The sequence below is a fragment of the Dreissena polymorpha genome, chromosome 12 (assembly GCF_020536995.1).
Source record: "Dreissena polymorpha isolate Duluth1 chromosome 12, UMN_Dpol_1.0, whole genome shotgun sequence".
Classification (NCBI taxonomy): Eukaryota; Metazoa; Mollusca; class Bivalvia; order Myida; family Dreissenidae; genus Dreissena; species Dreissena polymorpha.
The window spans coordinates 48956637-48972861 of NC_068366.1; the positions used below are offsets into that span (position 1 = coordinate 48956637).

General features: G+C 35.1%; 1 protein-coding gene across 1 annotated transcript in view; it reads right to left on the reverse strand.

Annotated features, from left to right (window-relative positions):
- LOC127853314 (E3 ubiquitin-protein ligase rnf213-alpha-like) overlaps positions 1-16225 on the reverse strand; it is a 95141-nt gene that overhangs the window by 32007 nt on the left and 46909 nt on the right. The window contains exons 41-52 of the mRNA XM_052387731.1: positions 9852-10012; positions 9346-9568; positions 9056-9226; positions 7294-7356; positions 6957-7066; positions 6415-6552; positions 6124-6292; positions 4160-4236; positions 3820-3961; positions 3463-3656; positions 732-914; positions 345-474 (exon numbers count right to left, since the gene is read on the reverse strand). Coding sequence (XP_052243691.1) covers positions 345-474; positions 732-914; positions 3463-3656; positions 3820-3961; positions 4160-4236; positions 6124-6292; positions 6415-6552; positions 6957-7066; positions 7294-7356; positions 9056-9226; positions 9346-9568; positions 9852-10012 — 1761 coding nt within the window. The remainder of the gene's footprint in view (positions 1-344; positions 475-731; positions 915-3462; positions 3657-3819; positions 3962-4159; positions 4237-6123; positions 6293-6414; positions 6553-6956; positions 7067-7293; positions 7357-9055; positions 9227-9345; positions 9569-9851; positions 10013-16225) is intronic.

Genomic DNA, 16225 nt, shown 5'->3' on the forward strand with positions numbered 1-16225 from the left:
TCTATCGCATTTTATAGACTGAAACCGGTCATATAGATATAGAAGGCCCAATATCTCTGAGGTGTAATATTATGCGATAGTGCAAGTGAAAATTGAGAGAATAAGTCTTAATATAAATAATGTACTGCAAATTAAGTTTTATATATTTTATTACCGATCATATCTAAATAATATTATCAGTGGTCTTGTTGGCTACAAATTAACCATTTATCAAAAAGACATGACACTACTATCTGAAGCCAATGAACAAAAAGGTTTTAACACGTGACAATGCTCTAGCTCTCAATTGCTTCGCTAATAATCAATTAATAACCAGTTCTTTCTTATTGTCTACATTTGATCACCTGTTCATCGGAAAATGAATCTATGTTGCCTGCATGTTTTTCACACACATCCATGACAATAGCAGAACAGGTGTCTTCGTGAAATCCGATGAAAATGTCTCCGACCTGCATCTGTCTTCTATTTGCATGACTATATCCAAAAAAAAAGAAATTCTATTTAACTGAAAATTATGTTCAATATACTTCAGAGGTATTGTGAAATGCATTTAGCAAATAATGGATTCAAAGCTTGGATACTTTATTTGTTACAACGCCATTAAGAAGGGAGATTTAAATTAAACCATGATTCAGCAACTCAATCCTTGCCTGTCCGCAGCAACTGGTCAATTAAATAGCTTTTACATGAAGAAACCATGTAAATACCAGTGGATAAAACTGTGTAAATACCTGTGAATAAAACTATCAGGTTCAGCTGCAAATGCTTCTGCCCAGCCCTGCAGTTTCTTAGCAAGGATTAGCTGTCGGTCATTCAGAATCGTATTCACTGCGAGGAAATGTTTCTCCAGTCGATTGATTAGTGGGATTGGGAACTTTTTGTACACGGTATGTTTCTCGGCAACAACGATCAATCTGTTGAATTACATCTTACCATCATTCCAATTTGGTGGTCACAAAACAGTAAATACGTATTGTATTAGAAAACAGACCTTCATTAATCGAAGGTTCGAACATAAGTATGAAACTGATGTATTTGCTCAACCTTTACATAAGTTTCATGCTTGATCGTTGAAAGAGTAACTTAACAACTTTACTTAAATAAATATAGTGAAAAGTTAGAACACATTGTAAACATGCAAGTGTAAACCTAAATAAAACATGAATGAATTGATACATGTAAATCAAACGCTTGACAAATCCAGCCAATGGCGGAGTGTTAACAAACAACAACAAAAGCCATTCCAAGACATTGCCCGACGTACCATCCACTTTGATAGTATAAACTACGTTTTCTCAGTCACCTTATAAAATGACCACAAATACATGTTTGAAGTTGAATATTTGTTGTAGTTTTTTAGTATATGTTAACTTAAAGATGAACAAATATTCAAACAAGAGCAACGCCTTGCGGGTGCAGACCACGCATCTATTTTTCTTTTTAAAGGTGAAGGGACCTATCTCAATTTCAATCACAAAGGAGGGAGGGGTGGAGTGGAGAGGGGTATATAGTGTGGGGGTGTGGTCATTTATTACATTATCTTCCAAAAATGCAAAAAAAAATGCAATTGGGATTGTTGGACGGTATTTCAAAAATAAAATAATAATAAATATTTGTGTTTTTTAACCATGTTTAAAAAAAAATCGGGGGGGGGGGGGGGGGGGGGGGGGGGGGGGGGGGTTTGGGGGTATAGTGTGAGGGTTTGTGGTGGTCATTTATTAGATGATCTTAAAAAAATGGGGGGGATTCAGAGGGGGGGGGGGGGCCTGGGAGATGCTTTGGGTGGAGTCTATTGTGGTATGTCAGGTAAGAGTTGTTTTGTTAAAGTATCAATCAAATCTAATCATAAATAAAGAAGTTATGGCAGTTTTAGCAAAATTTAATAATTTGACCTTGAGAGTCAAGGTCATTCAAAGGTCAAAGTAAAATTCAACTTGCCAGGTACAGTACCCTCATGATAGCATGAAAGTATTTGAAGTTTGAAAGCAATAGCCTTGATACTTTAGAAGTAAAGTGGATCTTAACACAAAATTTAACCATATATTCAAAGTTACTAAGTCAAAAAAGGGCCATAATTCCGTAAAAATGACAACCAGAGTTATGCAACTTGTCCTTAACTGTCCCCTTATGATAGTTTGCGAGTGTTCCAAGTATGAAAGCAATATCTATGATACTTTAGGGGTAAAATGGACCAAAACACAAAACTTAACCAAATTTTCAATTTTCTAAGTATAAAGGGCCCATAATTCCGTCAAAATGCCAGTTACATAACTTTGCCTGCACAGTTCCCTTATGATAGTTAGTAAGTATTGCAAGTATGAAAGCAATAGCTTTGATACTTTAGGAATAAAGTGGACTTAAACACAAAACTTAACCAAATTTTCAATTTTCTAAGTATAAAAAGGGCACATAATTCTGTCAAAATGCAGGCCAGAGTTATCTAACTTTGCCTGCACAGTCCCCTCATGATAGTTAGTAAGTGTACCAAGTTTGAATGCAAATGAATGAATAGCATTGATACTTTATGAGAAAGGTGGACCTAGGCGCAAAACTTAACCGGACGCCGACGCAGACGTGATGACAATAGCTCATTTTTTTTTCAAAAAATAGATGAGCTAACAAGAGCTGTGTTTGTGATACACAATGCCCCCTACTGCGCTTTGAAGCCATATATTTGACCTTTGACCTTGAAGGATGACCTTGACCTTTGACCACTCAAAATGTGCAGCTCCATGAGATACACATGCATGCCAAATATCAAGTTGCTACCTTCAATATTGCAAAAGTTATTACCATGGTTAATTTTTTGGGACAGACACACACAATTACAGACAGACAGGCCAAAAACAATATACCCCCGTTCATTGGATCCGGGGGCATAAAAACACAAGAAATTTGAACATATCAAGAAATTAGATTTAAACAATTTTATCAATTAATTTAGCTGAATTGGATAAAATTTGCAAGCATAGTCTGCATTACGCTACCTACACAAAAAATACACCACAATACCTTTATACCTTTATCCAAACCCAAGTTATTGAGCCAAAACTATATTTATATTTTGAAAACCATTAAACTTGACCCCACTGGCCCCAGATGCAATTGTTATATGATCCGAATATAACATACATACACACAACATTTCAGCACATCTCCAGCCTAAGTGAAGTTATTGAAAGCAAACTTAATATATACTTTAGCAGTGTAATCTCATACCAGTGCAACATGCCAGGTAGAGATATGTTTAAAATTATTGATACATAAAACCTTCATGCCTGAAGTTCTTATGCATCGGACATTTCAACCTGTGTGTCCCTAGGCCAAGGTATATAATTGTTCTTGACATGCATTGTACATTATTCAGTATTATATTAGATCTGTAACAATAATACATGTAGTGATTTACGCTTTGGCCTTAAAAAGGCACATACAATATTTATAAATACAAAAGGTACCTACCTGAAGTTCTTATGAACTGGACATTTTACTCGGTGGGTCCCTAGGCCTAGGTCAACATATCTCTCCCCTCCGAAGAACACATAGTACTGGTTCAATGCGTCATACAGACTTTCATACAGATTCTCCAAGTTCAGCAATACAACAGTGTTTCCAGTCTCCATGCATACCTTGATCTTGTTTATGTTGCGGCACACCTGTAATATGTTGTTCCGAATAAGAATGACACAGTTTTGTCAATGAGCTAATTGACATTTTCGAACGATTTTAAACGATTATAAATATTTTATCTAATATGTAGCTATATAAAACACAGTGTGTTTCATAGCAAGGTTTACTAATAAACTGGACAACTTGTACCTGTGTGTATTCCTGGTCACTTCGGAAACTGCTACCAAAAATAGTTATTGGCCTAATCTCACTTCTCTTGGATAAGATTTGTTGCTGGATCATGGATAATGCTCCATAATTATCAGTCAGTAGCAGCAGATACCGACTCTCCCTGAAAAAGCAATACATAGCACAATTTCATGCAAACATGTTTCGTGTAAGGCGCAGAAGATAAAATGATCTGAACAGTTCTTAAAAACAATAACATACTTGTGAAATATTTAAATGACAAAATGTTTAATATGTATGTTATTAACGTTCAATCTGCAAATATTCAAAAGACGTTCTATGAAAAAAATTGTTACTGTACCCTTGTGACTTTAAAGAATCAAATAGACAAGCTTCAATCAGTCCTTTGGCACTACAATCAGGGCCATCCTGTTTAGGCTGAAATAGAGAGTATTCAGACCGTTTGCAAGGGATCCATCATATACATGCAAATATCTACTAAGTGTCCTTATTACATTTTTAAACCCACTAGGTCAAAGCAGTCTGTAATAGTTATGTGAAAGGAAAGGTTTTAAAAAAACAATATGGACTTTGGCAGCTGACATATGTTGTTATGATATCAAATATTGAAAATCTGCATGAAAGACACGTACATGTATTCCTGTAAAATAAATTTAACTGGCAAGTAATGAATGGGTTTAAATGCATCACTAGGAAGTAACTGGTTAGCTAAACAAGAGTTAAAATGGAAGAATATGAACCATTTATAGACATAACCTGTTAGTGACATCAATGACCTTGTAAAATATTATAATACCCGTACTTAGAAAGTATGCATGCATGCGATGTTGTTCTAAATAGTCGAATGAAGAAACACAGCAGTATTTTTAGCACCATTCCATAAGGAACTGAATAAACAGTTCTAAAAATCATGCACTTGCACATTTTCTTACTTCTTACGTAAACAATATGGTATTCCCACTATAAAATACAAGAATCTTGATAAAATTCCATATATTCACATATTCAATGGCTGGGTCAGCAGACTACATTTATAGGTAATGTATCGTAAATATCTGTTATGTTCTGAGCAACATTGGAAATACCCATTCCATTTTAGACACGGCAAGAGAAACTGAATTATGTATGTAATACGAAGTATTCATGCCCATAATTGCATTAAATGTTGTTTATATTTCTTTAATGTAACAATATTGATTCCAATTAAAATCCTGTTTCCAATCATTTTACTAATTTGTTTCTATTATAAGGAGGTATATCATAAATGAAATCATATATCGTAAATAATTATAAATTAATGTTCTCATAAGTTGTATCAAATTCATGTATTGTGTGACATCATATTCCAACAACATCACTTAACAAGATGTGTTTGTGAAACACTATGTCCCCTATATTTGACCTTTGACCTTGAAGGATGACCTTGACCTTTCACCACTCAAAATGTGCAGCTCCATGAGATACACATGCATGCCAAATATCAAAATGCTATCTTCAATATTACAAAAGTGTACATTTAAAAAAAAGAGCGATTTTACCTTTGACCTTGAAGGATGAGCTTGACCTTTCACCACTCAAAATGTGCAGCTCCATGAGATACACATGCATTCCAAATATCAAGTTGCTATCTTCAATACAACAAAAGTGTACATTAAATGAGCAATTTTGACCCCTATATTTGACCTTTGACCTAGAAGGATAACCTTGACCTTGACTTTCCACCACCCAAAATGTGCAGCTCCATGAGATACATATGCATGCCAAATATGAAGTTGCTATCTTCAATTTTGCAAAATTTATGGCAAATAGTAAAGTTTAACGCTTGACCTTTGACCTTGAATGATAACCTTGACCTTGCACCACTCAAAATGTGCAGCGCAATGAGATACACATGCATGCCAAATATCAAGTTGCTATCTTCAATATTAAAAGTGTACATTAAGTGAGCGATTTTGACCCATATATTTGACCTTTGACATTTAAGGATGACTTTGACCTTGACTTTTCACCACTCAAAATGTGCAGCTCCATGAGATACACATGCATGCCAAATTGCAAAAGTTATGGCAAATGTTAAAGTAGGACACAAACAAACACACAAACAAACCGACAGACAGTACAAAAACAATATGTCCCCCACTATAGTGGTGGGGGACATAATAAACTCCTGTGATACAACCCACCCAATCACCATGTAATATATGTATAATAAGGGACAAAAGATCAATTTCAACACAGAAACAATACTTGAACAAGTTGTTATTGTTACTTAGGGCAAAAACATGTATGTAATTTACAACATACATCTGTGTTTCTTTCACATCGGATGACAGTTTGCAGGTGTTGTTTGAAGCATTCCTCGGGGTCCACCAGATCTAGCCCTCCAAAGTTCCTCTTGATTGCATGCAGTATTTCCAACCATGTCGGCTTCCTTTTGTTATTGGCCACAGAGCCGTAAACCATTTTCATCAAACTTGATACAGAAAAAATAATTATTTGTGAAATGAACAATATATTATGAAACACGGTGAATAACTTGATAACATACTAATGATTTAGGAATATTGTAGCAACATTTGAAACAAAGTGTAATACCTGTAAAAATCGCGGAGTCCATAAAACTCACGCATCCTGTCTGATGCTCTTTGGAATATCTCCAGATATGCTCTTGACAACGGTTCAAGGAAAGGATCCAAAAATGATTCAACATCTTCAGTTGTTTGACAAATGCCTCTAAAAAAAACAAAATAATCTATTAAAGAGTAATATTCCATCCAAAAACAACGGTTCATTAACTATCACATAATAATTAAATTTGTAAATTCATTATTGTGTGTATTTTGTGACAATTATGTTTCATTTGTTTCAGCTGTTTTGGAATTTTGCAGTTTGTCACTAGTTATAAATTAAAGTTTTCTTGTACTACATGTATTTATCCACAAAAGCTGGAACAGTGTGTTGATATAATATCAATTTAAACTAGATCAATCTTTTCAAAACATAACAAGTTAATTGAACATATCCAATGAATACAGAACCTTAAAGTGTGAAAACACAATGTACTTAAATATTTGAAACAAATTGCAAGGGGCAGAACTGAGTCACATTTGTCGTATAAAGCGACATTCGTGACTCACTTTGCGCTAGTGATCAATTCGTCCAGATCTGGAACTTCCCGCTGCACTAGGATCCCTCTGTTCATCTTGGCGGGATCCAAAGCCCAGTTTGAGATACCAATAAAGGCAACCTGCAATATCATGTCACAAATCATTAATATGATTACTTAGCAGATAATCTTGTTTTAGGAGTAGTTAAGTTAGAATAATTGTATAAACATTCAGTAATACATATGTATTCCATTAAAAAAGATAATCTATATTTAATCGCCAAAGTGGTACCAACAATCATGCCAGTACTTGGTGATTCTTTAAGTTAAGAAATATTTGTTAATCTTTAATTATTCTTTCAACCTACTTTCTTGTAACGTTCCGGTGTTTCATCACCTTGGCATCCATCTTCCAGAAGTGGGTGCAATGTCTATTTGACATAAAATAAAAAAAATGAATGTCATTTAAGTGTACAACTCTCTATCGTACAACTCTCTATCACTTTATAAAGAAAAGTTGTAATAAACGTGTACATGTACATGACTAATGCAATTACTGTGCAAACAATATAAACAATAAAAAGCATTGATTTATTTAAATATACAAAAATAAACATAATAAAAACAAGAGATGTGTTTGTCGGAAACACAATGCCCCCTATTGCGCCGCTTTGAAATAAAATTTCAATATATCATTTGGCAGGTTTAGAAATTATCTCCCTTTTAAAGCTTGTTACTTTCCTTGGACTTTTTTTTGACTTTTGACCTTGAAGGATGACATTGACCTTGACCTTTAACCACTCAAAATGTGCAGCTTCATGAGATACACATGCATGCCAAATATCAAGTTGCTATCTTCAATATTCAAAAAGTTTAGCAAAAGTTTAATCAAGGTTAAAGTTTGTGACACACACAATGAATGACAGACAGACAGACAGACAGACAGACAGACAGACAGGCCAAAAAAATATGCCTCCGATCTTTCGATCCGGGGGCATAAAAAGAGCTGTGGGAGATAAGTATGCTCAATTTCTTTACTCTATTTTTGACATTTTTTTTAAACAAACTGTTTGTATAGTATTAACACATGCTATTAATTCAACCAAGTAGAAGTATTGAGTATTCGTCTAATTTGCAAAAAATAATCGAGCAACCACCTTAAACTAGTTATCACAGTATTTTTATGAGAATTTTAAAATTCTTTATCAGAACTGATTGAGTATATTATATACTGATACATGTAAATGGCATAAACCCAAAACCTCTATATGACATGGAAATCGATTGCTTGATATAAGGCTGTGGTTTAGGACGTTTTATTATAACAGCTTTTTTCTGGAGATAGTCATTGGAATACCTTTATCGTAATTTAACATTTAAGACATTGACCTTATAACTAAATATGAAACGCCAATTTAGGACTGTTTATAAGGTAAATATGTTTTTTACTACAATAGCTAAATTTATCCTCATGTTATCAAATAAAAACTATGTATTTACAATGTTAAACTAACAATAACATTACATTGACCCAATCTCCCCAATATGCTATCACAAGCTTTGTCTGCATGTTAAGCATTTATCTATTTTGCACTATAACCATTTATTAAAATGTTCTCGAACTTTTAAGCGGAAACATTTTTTGCTATGTTCTGTAAAAATACCAACCAACCCAAATTGCAATCCAAAGTTAGGTGATGAAACAAGGATTCTCCATTTGTTATTGCGAAAATACGTGAAAATTTAAATTTTAAAGACATATTTAACCTGCCTACAGTTGACTTGCAACATTTTAGAGATCCCTTATGTTGAAAAATATTCAACTAATGTAAGCAAAGTTTGGTTTATTTTCACATAGGAAAATAGGACGTTTAAATTTGTCTTAAATCCCTCAAGCAATTCCTAATAAAAAGGTTAACCAAAACTCTTTACACTTCCATATGCAATTTGCTAGGAGTACGAAGGCACACGGGCAACCACACTTGGAACAAAGGTTAAGGTTTAAGTGAAAACCCTACAGCCAATCCTGAGAAACTAGCTTAGTCAATACTAAAACGTATCTCCTATGACGTGGTTGATGTATAGGGCGAGTAGAATTGTTCCCTTAAAAAGGTAAGCTTATAAGTAAACCTTCAGTGGCATGCGTGGGCTGTCTTCCGCTAGTCCGACCTCATCCAGAACAACAGCACATACAAACGTATCTGGATCCTTATCTTTCTGAAACTCTGCACATTGTCGGAAGGTTCCAACAATACCATCTGGTGTGGATAACGGACTGCATTGAAAAGAGACCATCTGGACCTAAATAAAACAAATCAACACTTGAGGTCATGATCATGGTATTTATGCACAAAATTAAGTTCGGTGGAGTAACTCTTAACAGACATACTGATGATTTAACTACATATATCTGAAAATACCTGTTTAAGATGTTTAAACAACGGGTGTCGGGCGCTGTTACCCTGCATCTCATCTGCAACAATCGTTTTCGCGAGAGACTTTGAACTTCCAGGTTTCCCAACAAGAAACAGTGGTATCCTCAATTCAATGCAAACCACCATCATGAAGACGTTCTCTTTCAACGCTGTATTGCGGGCAATGTTATCGTCAAGTTTCACATTGTCCAGAAATACCTCTTGGCAACTTGAATAAAATGAATAGCACAGAAAATAACATAATTATTTATTTACCAAACAATATGAAGGGAAAATATTGTGTTAATATTAATATTCATATTTTAGTTTTATTTCTTAAATTTTGATTAAACAAATTGCACTGTTTTGAAGTCAACATCTTTACTTATACTTACACAGCGATTGAATCACATTCAAAAACACCATGATTTATATTACTGTTCTTGCTTTAACCGCTATAACATGCATTAAATGTTACCATGGTAACAACCATTATTACATATTTAAATTACCATTCTATTTCTTGCAATATTTGGTCAGCCCCATTCGGCAATGGGCATGGTTGTTTAAACTCAGCTGCTACGGCTGCTCTATAAGCATATCGGGTTTTCAAACAGGCATGATAGCAGACCCCGATTGCAAGAACCAAACAGCGAGTCAAATCGTCCAGTCTCTGCAACAAAGCAAAAAATAATAATTTAATACAAGATTCTGACTCTACACATACACTCATAATTTGTTTTTATAAAAAAAATGTGTTGATTGATAATTACATTTTTTTGTCTTTTATTTTGAACAATTGTTATCAAATTTCCAGTAAACCGGTGTTTGAAAAACGTGCATGCAAACTTGCAGTCAAGTCCTAAAATATTGATATTTGATTTATTGATCTCTTCTTTTCATCAAGACCTACAAGAATACTAACTTATACATGCATAGAATACAGCCAAATCCATTGATTGTGTGGAAACAGTTTTCAAGTAACAAGTCCCATGGACCTTGACGTTTAACTGTCTAACCTAAAAATAAATATGCTTTTTTCTTTGTGCCACCAGACAAAGTTCTATGTTTGAAGGTCACACTGTTCTCTTGATGTTCTCATTAAAAAGTATATTGAGATAAAAATTCTAGACCTGTTGACCTAAAAATGTATAAACATCTTCCTTTCCACTACTCTTGTCTAGAGTAACATGAAAATCACTTTGAAAGATCGCGGGTCAACACATTCTCTTAATATAGCGCAAAAACGAATCTCATGTAATAAGTGTCCTTGACCTTTGACCTGATGTATTCCAAATAAAACAAACACAAATATTCCTATTCATCCAAGTAACCAGTATACAAATTTAGCTGATCATTGGTCAAAGTATTCTCTTGCTATAGTGTGGAGATTAATTTTATGTTAAAAGCCCATGTAACATTGAAACATCAAATAAAAAGGTGTCTTTTTTCCTCCGAAAACATTCTCATACCAATGAGATGATAGTCAGAGGGGGTAATCACGTGATAGTCAAGATGGCAACGACCATACCGAGACGGTTATTTTTTGCCGTTTTATACCCTTTATTACTTCTGTTTATTTTTGACGATGCTGGAACAGCATCGTCCAAGGTATGATAACCATGAAAAAAAAATTCACAATGGCGACCTATGTAAAAGCCCGAGCCAGTCCGATTGAGACAACTCGATTTTTCAGTTACTTCCCTTTTGCATTCGCCACTGCGTAGGAGATTGCTCGTCATTGATAACATCCTAGCAGAGTTGTCGTTCGTGTTTCAACATTCAACAATGGCCGCCCCCATGAGAGTCTCGATTCAAAACTTTCTTACTGCATACATTGGCTTGTTTCGCTATTTAGAAGCTGTCATTTAGGATATGTGAATTATTTATTCACTAAATCTCCGCTAATGACAACAATAGTTGGAATTCGAAGGATATATACTCGATGTGAATGAAGGACTTTCTGGATCGTAACAGCTTGACACGGCAAAACTGGCATACTGGTATTTTTAGTTATCAATATAAGTCACATTGTGCTTAATAAATTGTATTCGAGCATTTTGCGACCTATTGATTGACTATGATACCCGATATCAACATTTCATCGGGGATTTGCAGATCACCAAGCTGTCCTGAAATTCAACATTGATTTCAAACTCTTTACTGGTTTGCACTCTTTCTTAGTTTAAGTACTTTTTATCATTTTAAAGTTAAATGAACTGTGTCACAGTAAAAGAGACATTAAGGCAATTGTGGCCATTTTGGATCTAGATCAGCCTGCAGTCGCTTGAAAGCTGTTTGCTTAAAAGCATTTTTCTGACAATAACAAATAATTTAATTGGATACTGATTTGACTGCGCTTTTCCTGTGACCTGGCTCAAATAATAGAATTGTCATTAATCAAATTATTTATTTCGAACATTAATCAATTGTTTTTCTTGTCCCTCGGGATCAATGACTCCAGCACTTTCCTGTTGAGAATTGAATACTGCTAAAGGCGATGCTAGGGGGCGTGAGAGATGTTGCACCTTCCAGTATCGCTCGATTGTTCATTGTCGGCTCGGGTACGACGTACATGTACCCCGGGTACTCTTAAGTATACTTACATGTATCCCGGGTACGGTAAATATACTAAAATGTACCCGGGAAATTTAACCCTAAATCAGTCGTTGTCGACTATTTTTTTGTAATAATTATATATACACATGTATGTCAATTTTCTGTAGAATGGCCTCTATATTATCGGAACACATACTCAAGAAGCATGTAGATGCAGTGTTTTTTGAAGAGAAGTGTGTTTAACATAATCGGTTGCGCGTTTTACGACATCGGATTTTGGGCGCGAATACAACTCGGGTACAGTCTAATATGGACCGAGTACAATAACGTTTATTTACCGTACCTGGGGTACATGTAAGTATACTTAGAGTACCCAGGGTACATGTAAGTATACTTAAGAGTACCCGGGGTACATGTAAGTAGTACCAGAGCCGACAATGACCAATCAAGCTCCATTATCCCTCATGAACCAACTTAAAAAACCGAGTCGGCAATATTTGACTTAATTTTTGGTTTGGTTGCTCTCGAGGGATCGAAAATTTCAGAATCTTCCTAAAAGCCCTACGGGTTTGATCCCCAGAAGCGACATTGAAAACTAGCATACTTTGTTATCTAAAAGGCTGCTAAACCTGATATACAATGATAATGTGAATTTTCTCTCACATGATGTTCATCAGTCATATTATATAAAAACTTACAGAAGTAGTAAACAACTGGACAATAATTAATGAACGCATCTTTCATTTGTCTTTGACACTTTGATTTTGACATGGCCTAGATTTAAATATGTGACTGGACTTTACCAGCACTCTTGTAACAGAGCTAAAGTTTAAATGTACCATTGAAGATCACCTAAATCCAGATTTGCTATTATAGACGTGTGGAAAGTTTTAAGGGTGTGACAAGTAAGCAAAAATTGGTCATTACCCAGAGGCCACAACTGATCTATGACTGTATTAAAACAAGAAAAATCAGTGCTTGATTTAGATTTCCTTAGATAGTTTAATAAAAAGTAATTTTATAAGCCTGGTAACAGTTTAACGGTAATGCTACCAATGTGTCACACCAGAGCCTTGAATTTGAAATCTAGGACATGCATGGTCATTTCTTCATGAAATCAGGACACAAAATTGTATTTTAAGTCCTTAATTGACCTGGCTATAGTTCTCAGATTATTATAAGCTCAATCAGTATATTTATATCATTATTTATGCTTGGTGTATTGTAAAAATATACACAATCATGCAGTTACATGATAGCAATAAATAATATCAAAGCTACCCATACTATAAAGGTCATTGACAAAGCCTATGGTCAAAATGTGAACACATTGAGTGTAATCGCCCTCTCGTGCCAGCAAAAACAACACGTTGACAGGTTGTCATTTTTGACAGTTCTACTTTCACTTTCATTTTGTGATATCAAACTATTAACAATTATGTGGCTGAGAAAAATATCGCCATTGCTTTTTAACGCCCCGGTAGGGTGGCCTATATCAGTTGAACTGTCAGTCAGTCAGTCAGTCAGCCAGTGTGTCACACAGGTGGAAGTAACGTACCCTGGATAGTTTTTTTTTTTTATTTATTTTTTTAGGAGCCCAATATATTCAAATAAATATATAAAATCATGTTTAATGAGAAAAAAATTGACAAAGAGCCATGAAAAAAAAATCCCCACCCCCTGATATTGGAATCATAACAAGGTCATTAACTAGAATTTATCATAGACCTGTCTTCGCTGGCCGCAAAAATGTCAAAAGAAGATTTAATAAAAAGCATCCATTGATCCTCCTATGGGCAATTGGACAACCTTTCAAAACTGAGGAGCTGCGCCATGAGCGCATGATACGCCCGTCGTTCGCCAATGAAGTAGTAAGGTAATAAATAACCCTTTGAATCATTTTTTTACTTCAGTTTATTTGTATTTGAATACATGGTTTATTTTATAAGTACATGAGCATGGAGCGCCGTCTCCTTGACATTCATACCATATCTTTTTTTGAGTATATGTATGCATTTCTTTAGAGGATATGGAGTTGAAGTAAACCTGTTATAGATATTTTGACCAATAATAAAAGAGAAATGTAGATGGGTAAGTGGTAGTGTACAATCGGAATAGAAAAAAGCTCACCTTGTTCAATTTTTCAGGGATACTAAAAAAAAAAAAAAAAAATCCATCGAAGGATATTTGAGCTACAGTAGGACATTCAATGAAATCACGAAATTTTGACGAACAAAGTCCCACGGACGGACGGACGCGGGGTATACCATAATACGTCCCGTCATAGACGGGCGTATAAAAAGTTAACTTCAAAAATATCTGTCCAGCCGTTAACTCACAGTTTATTCATACTATTGCCTTCGAGGAACTTATGATGTTTGACGGAAAGGGCCGAAAATGTGCGAGTGTGGGTCAAGTTACCCACAGGTACTACTTTCCCGTTCCCCCAATTTTTTTTCCGTACCTAAAATTTTTCGTACCCAATTTTTTTTTTCGTACCCAATTTTTTTTTATCCCCAATTTTTTGTTCGTACCCAAATTTTTTTCGGTCCCAATTTTTTTGTTCCCAAATATTTGTTCGTACCCAAATTTGTTTTCATACCCAAATTTTTTTCGCAAAATTTTTGTACCAAATTTTTTGTTCGTACCAACATACACAATTGTGGTGATTGTGGTGATGTAGATAAACTTAACTTGATGCTTTTATATCCATCCTCTCAAAAGCATCGTCACACCAGTACTGTCAGTACTTTGATTTAAATTACGCTCACTTTCCAGCCATATCAGTAAAAAGGTGATTAACGTTTATTTAAATTCGCTTTATATCTCGACTTTATATCTCCCCGCAAATTTTCTAAGTGGCCCTAATTAGATCATCCCGCTAAGAAATTTCGCACCGAGTAAAGTCGAGATATAGAGCGAATATTAGTATGATATAAAAGCCTGTAACTTTTTTCCAAATATGGCTGGAAAGTGAGCGTAATAAAAAAAATGTAATACAGGGTATAAAACGACGAAAAATACCTGCCTCGGCATAGACGTCGCCGTCTTGTTTGTCACGTGATTACCCCCTCTGATAGTAGATTAAAGCATTCAATAGAAATTGTTTGGCAACAAATTCCACGTTAAAAGTTTCTATGAAATACTTAACCTTTTTGGCCACAAAAAGATAACCATAGCTCAAAGCATTTGCTTGATATTATGTGAGAATCAAATTGTCTAAAGACATACCAACTACCAAATCCCACCAACTTACATGCAAGTTCAAAGCAACAAAAGCTGCGTTTGTGACACACAATGCCCCCTACTACGCTTTGATGCCTCGATATTTTAGAGAAAACAATGCCCATTATCTAGCCAAAAATCAACGGACCAGAACGAAACTCACAATTCATCTGTAAGTCATGTGGGTAGACACACATACCAAACATCAGCTCAATATCTAAAGCCTTGCATAACAAAACTCCAGAAAACAGTAATTATAAAGAACATTTCTAAGTCCAAGGCCAATAACTTTGCCAAAAATAAATGAACTTAAACAAATTTCACACTTCATCTGTAGGAAATGTAGGTAGACTACCATACTCAAAATCAGCTCAACATCTGAAAGTGTTGCATAAAAAACAGAAAACGGTTACTATAGAGAAAAATTGTTAGTCAAAGGCACATAACTTGGCCAAAAATCAATGGCCTAGAACAAATTTCGAATTTGATCTGAGGTCATGTAGATCATACCAACTATAGTGACCCCAATTTCAGAAGGTAGACATCAACTTCCAAGGCCAATGCACATGTGAAGTATCAAGCCAATCTGTCAATTTGTTGCAGAGTTATTGATTGGAAACAAATTTCACACTTATTGTGACAGTGACCTAGCTTTGCCCTAGTGACCCCATTTTCAATAGGGGCCATCTACTGTCCATTGCCCATGGAAGGAAACAAGCTAATCAGTGAATCGGTAGACAAATTATTGATCGGAAATGATTTCGTACTTAGTGTGACAGTGACCTTGGCCTGTGAGCTAGTGACCCAATTTCAACATGGGCCGTCACTGTCCAACGCAAACGCACATGTGAAGTATCAAGCCAATAAAACCATCTGTTTACAAGTTATTGATTGGAAACCTTTGACCTAGTGACCACAATATCAATAGGTGTCCAATACCAATGCACACTATAAGTATCAAGGCAATCGATCCCTCTGTTCATAAGTTATTGAGCGGAAACAATTTTCACTCTTAGTGTGACAGTGACCTTGAACTTTTACGTAATGACCAAAATTACAATAGGGGTCATCTACTGGCAAAGGCCAATGCACACAGAAAGTA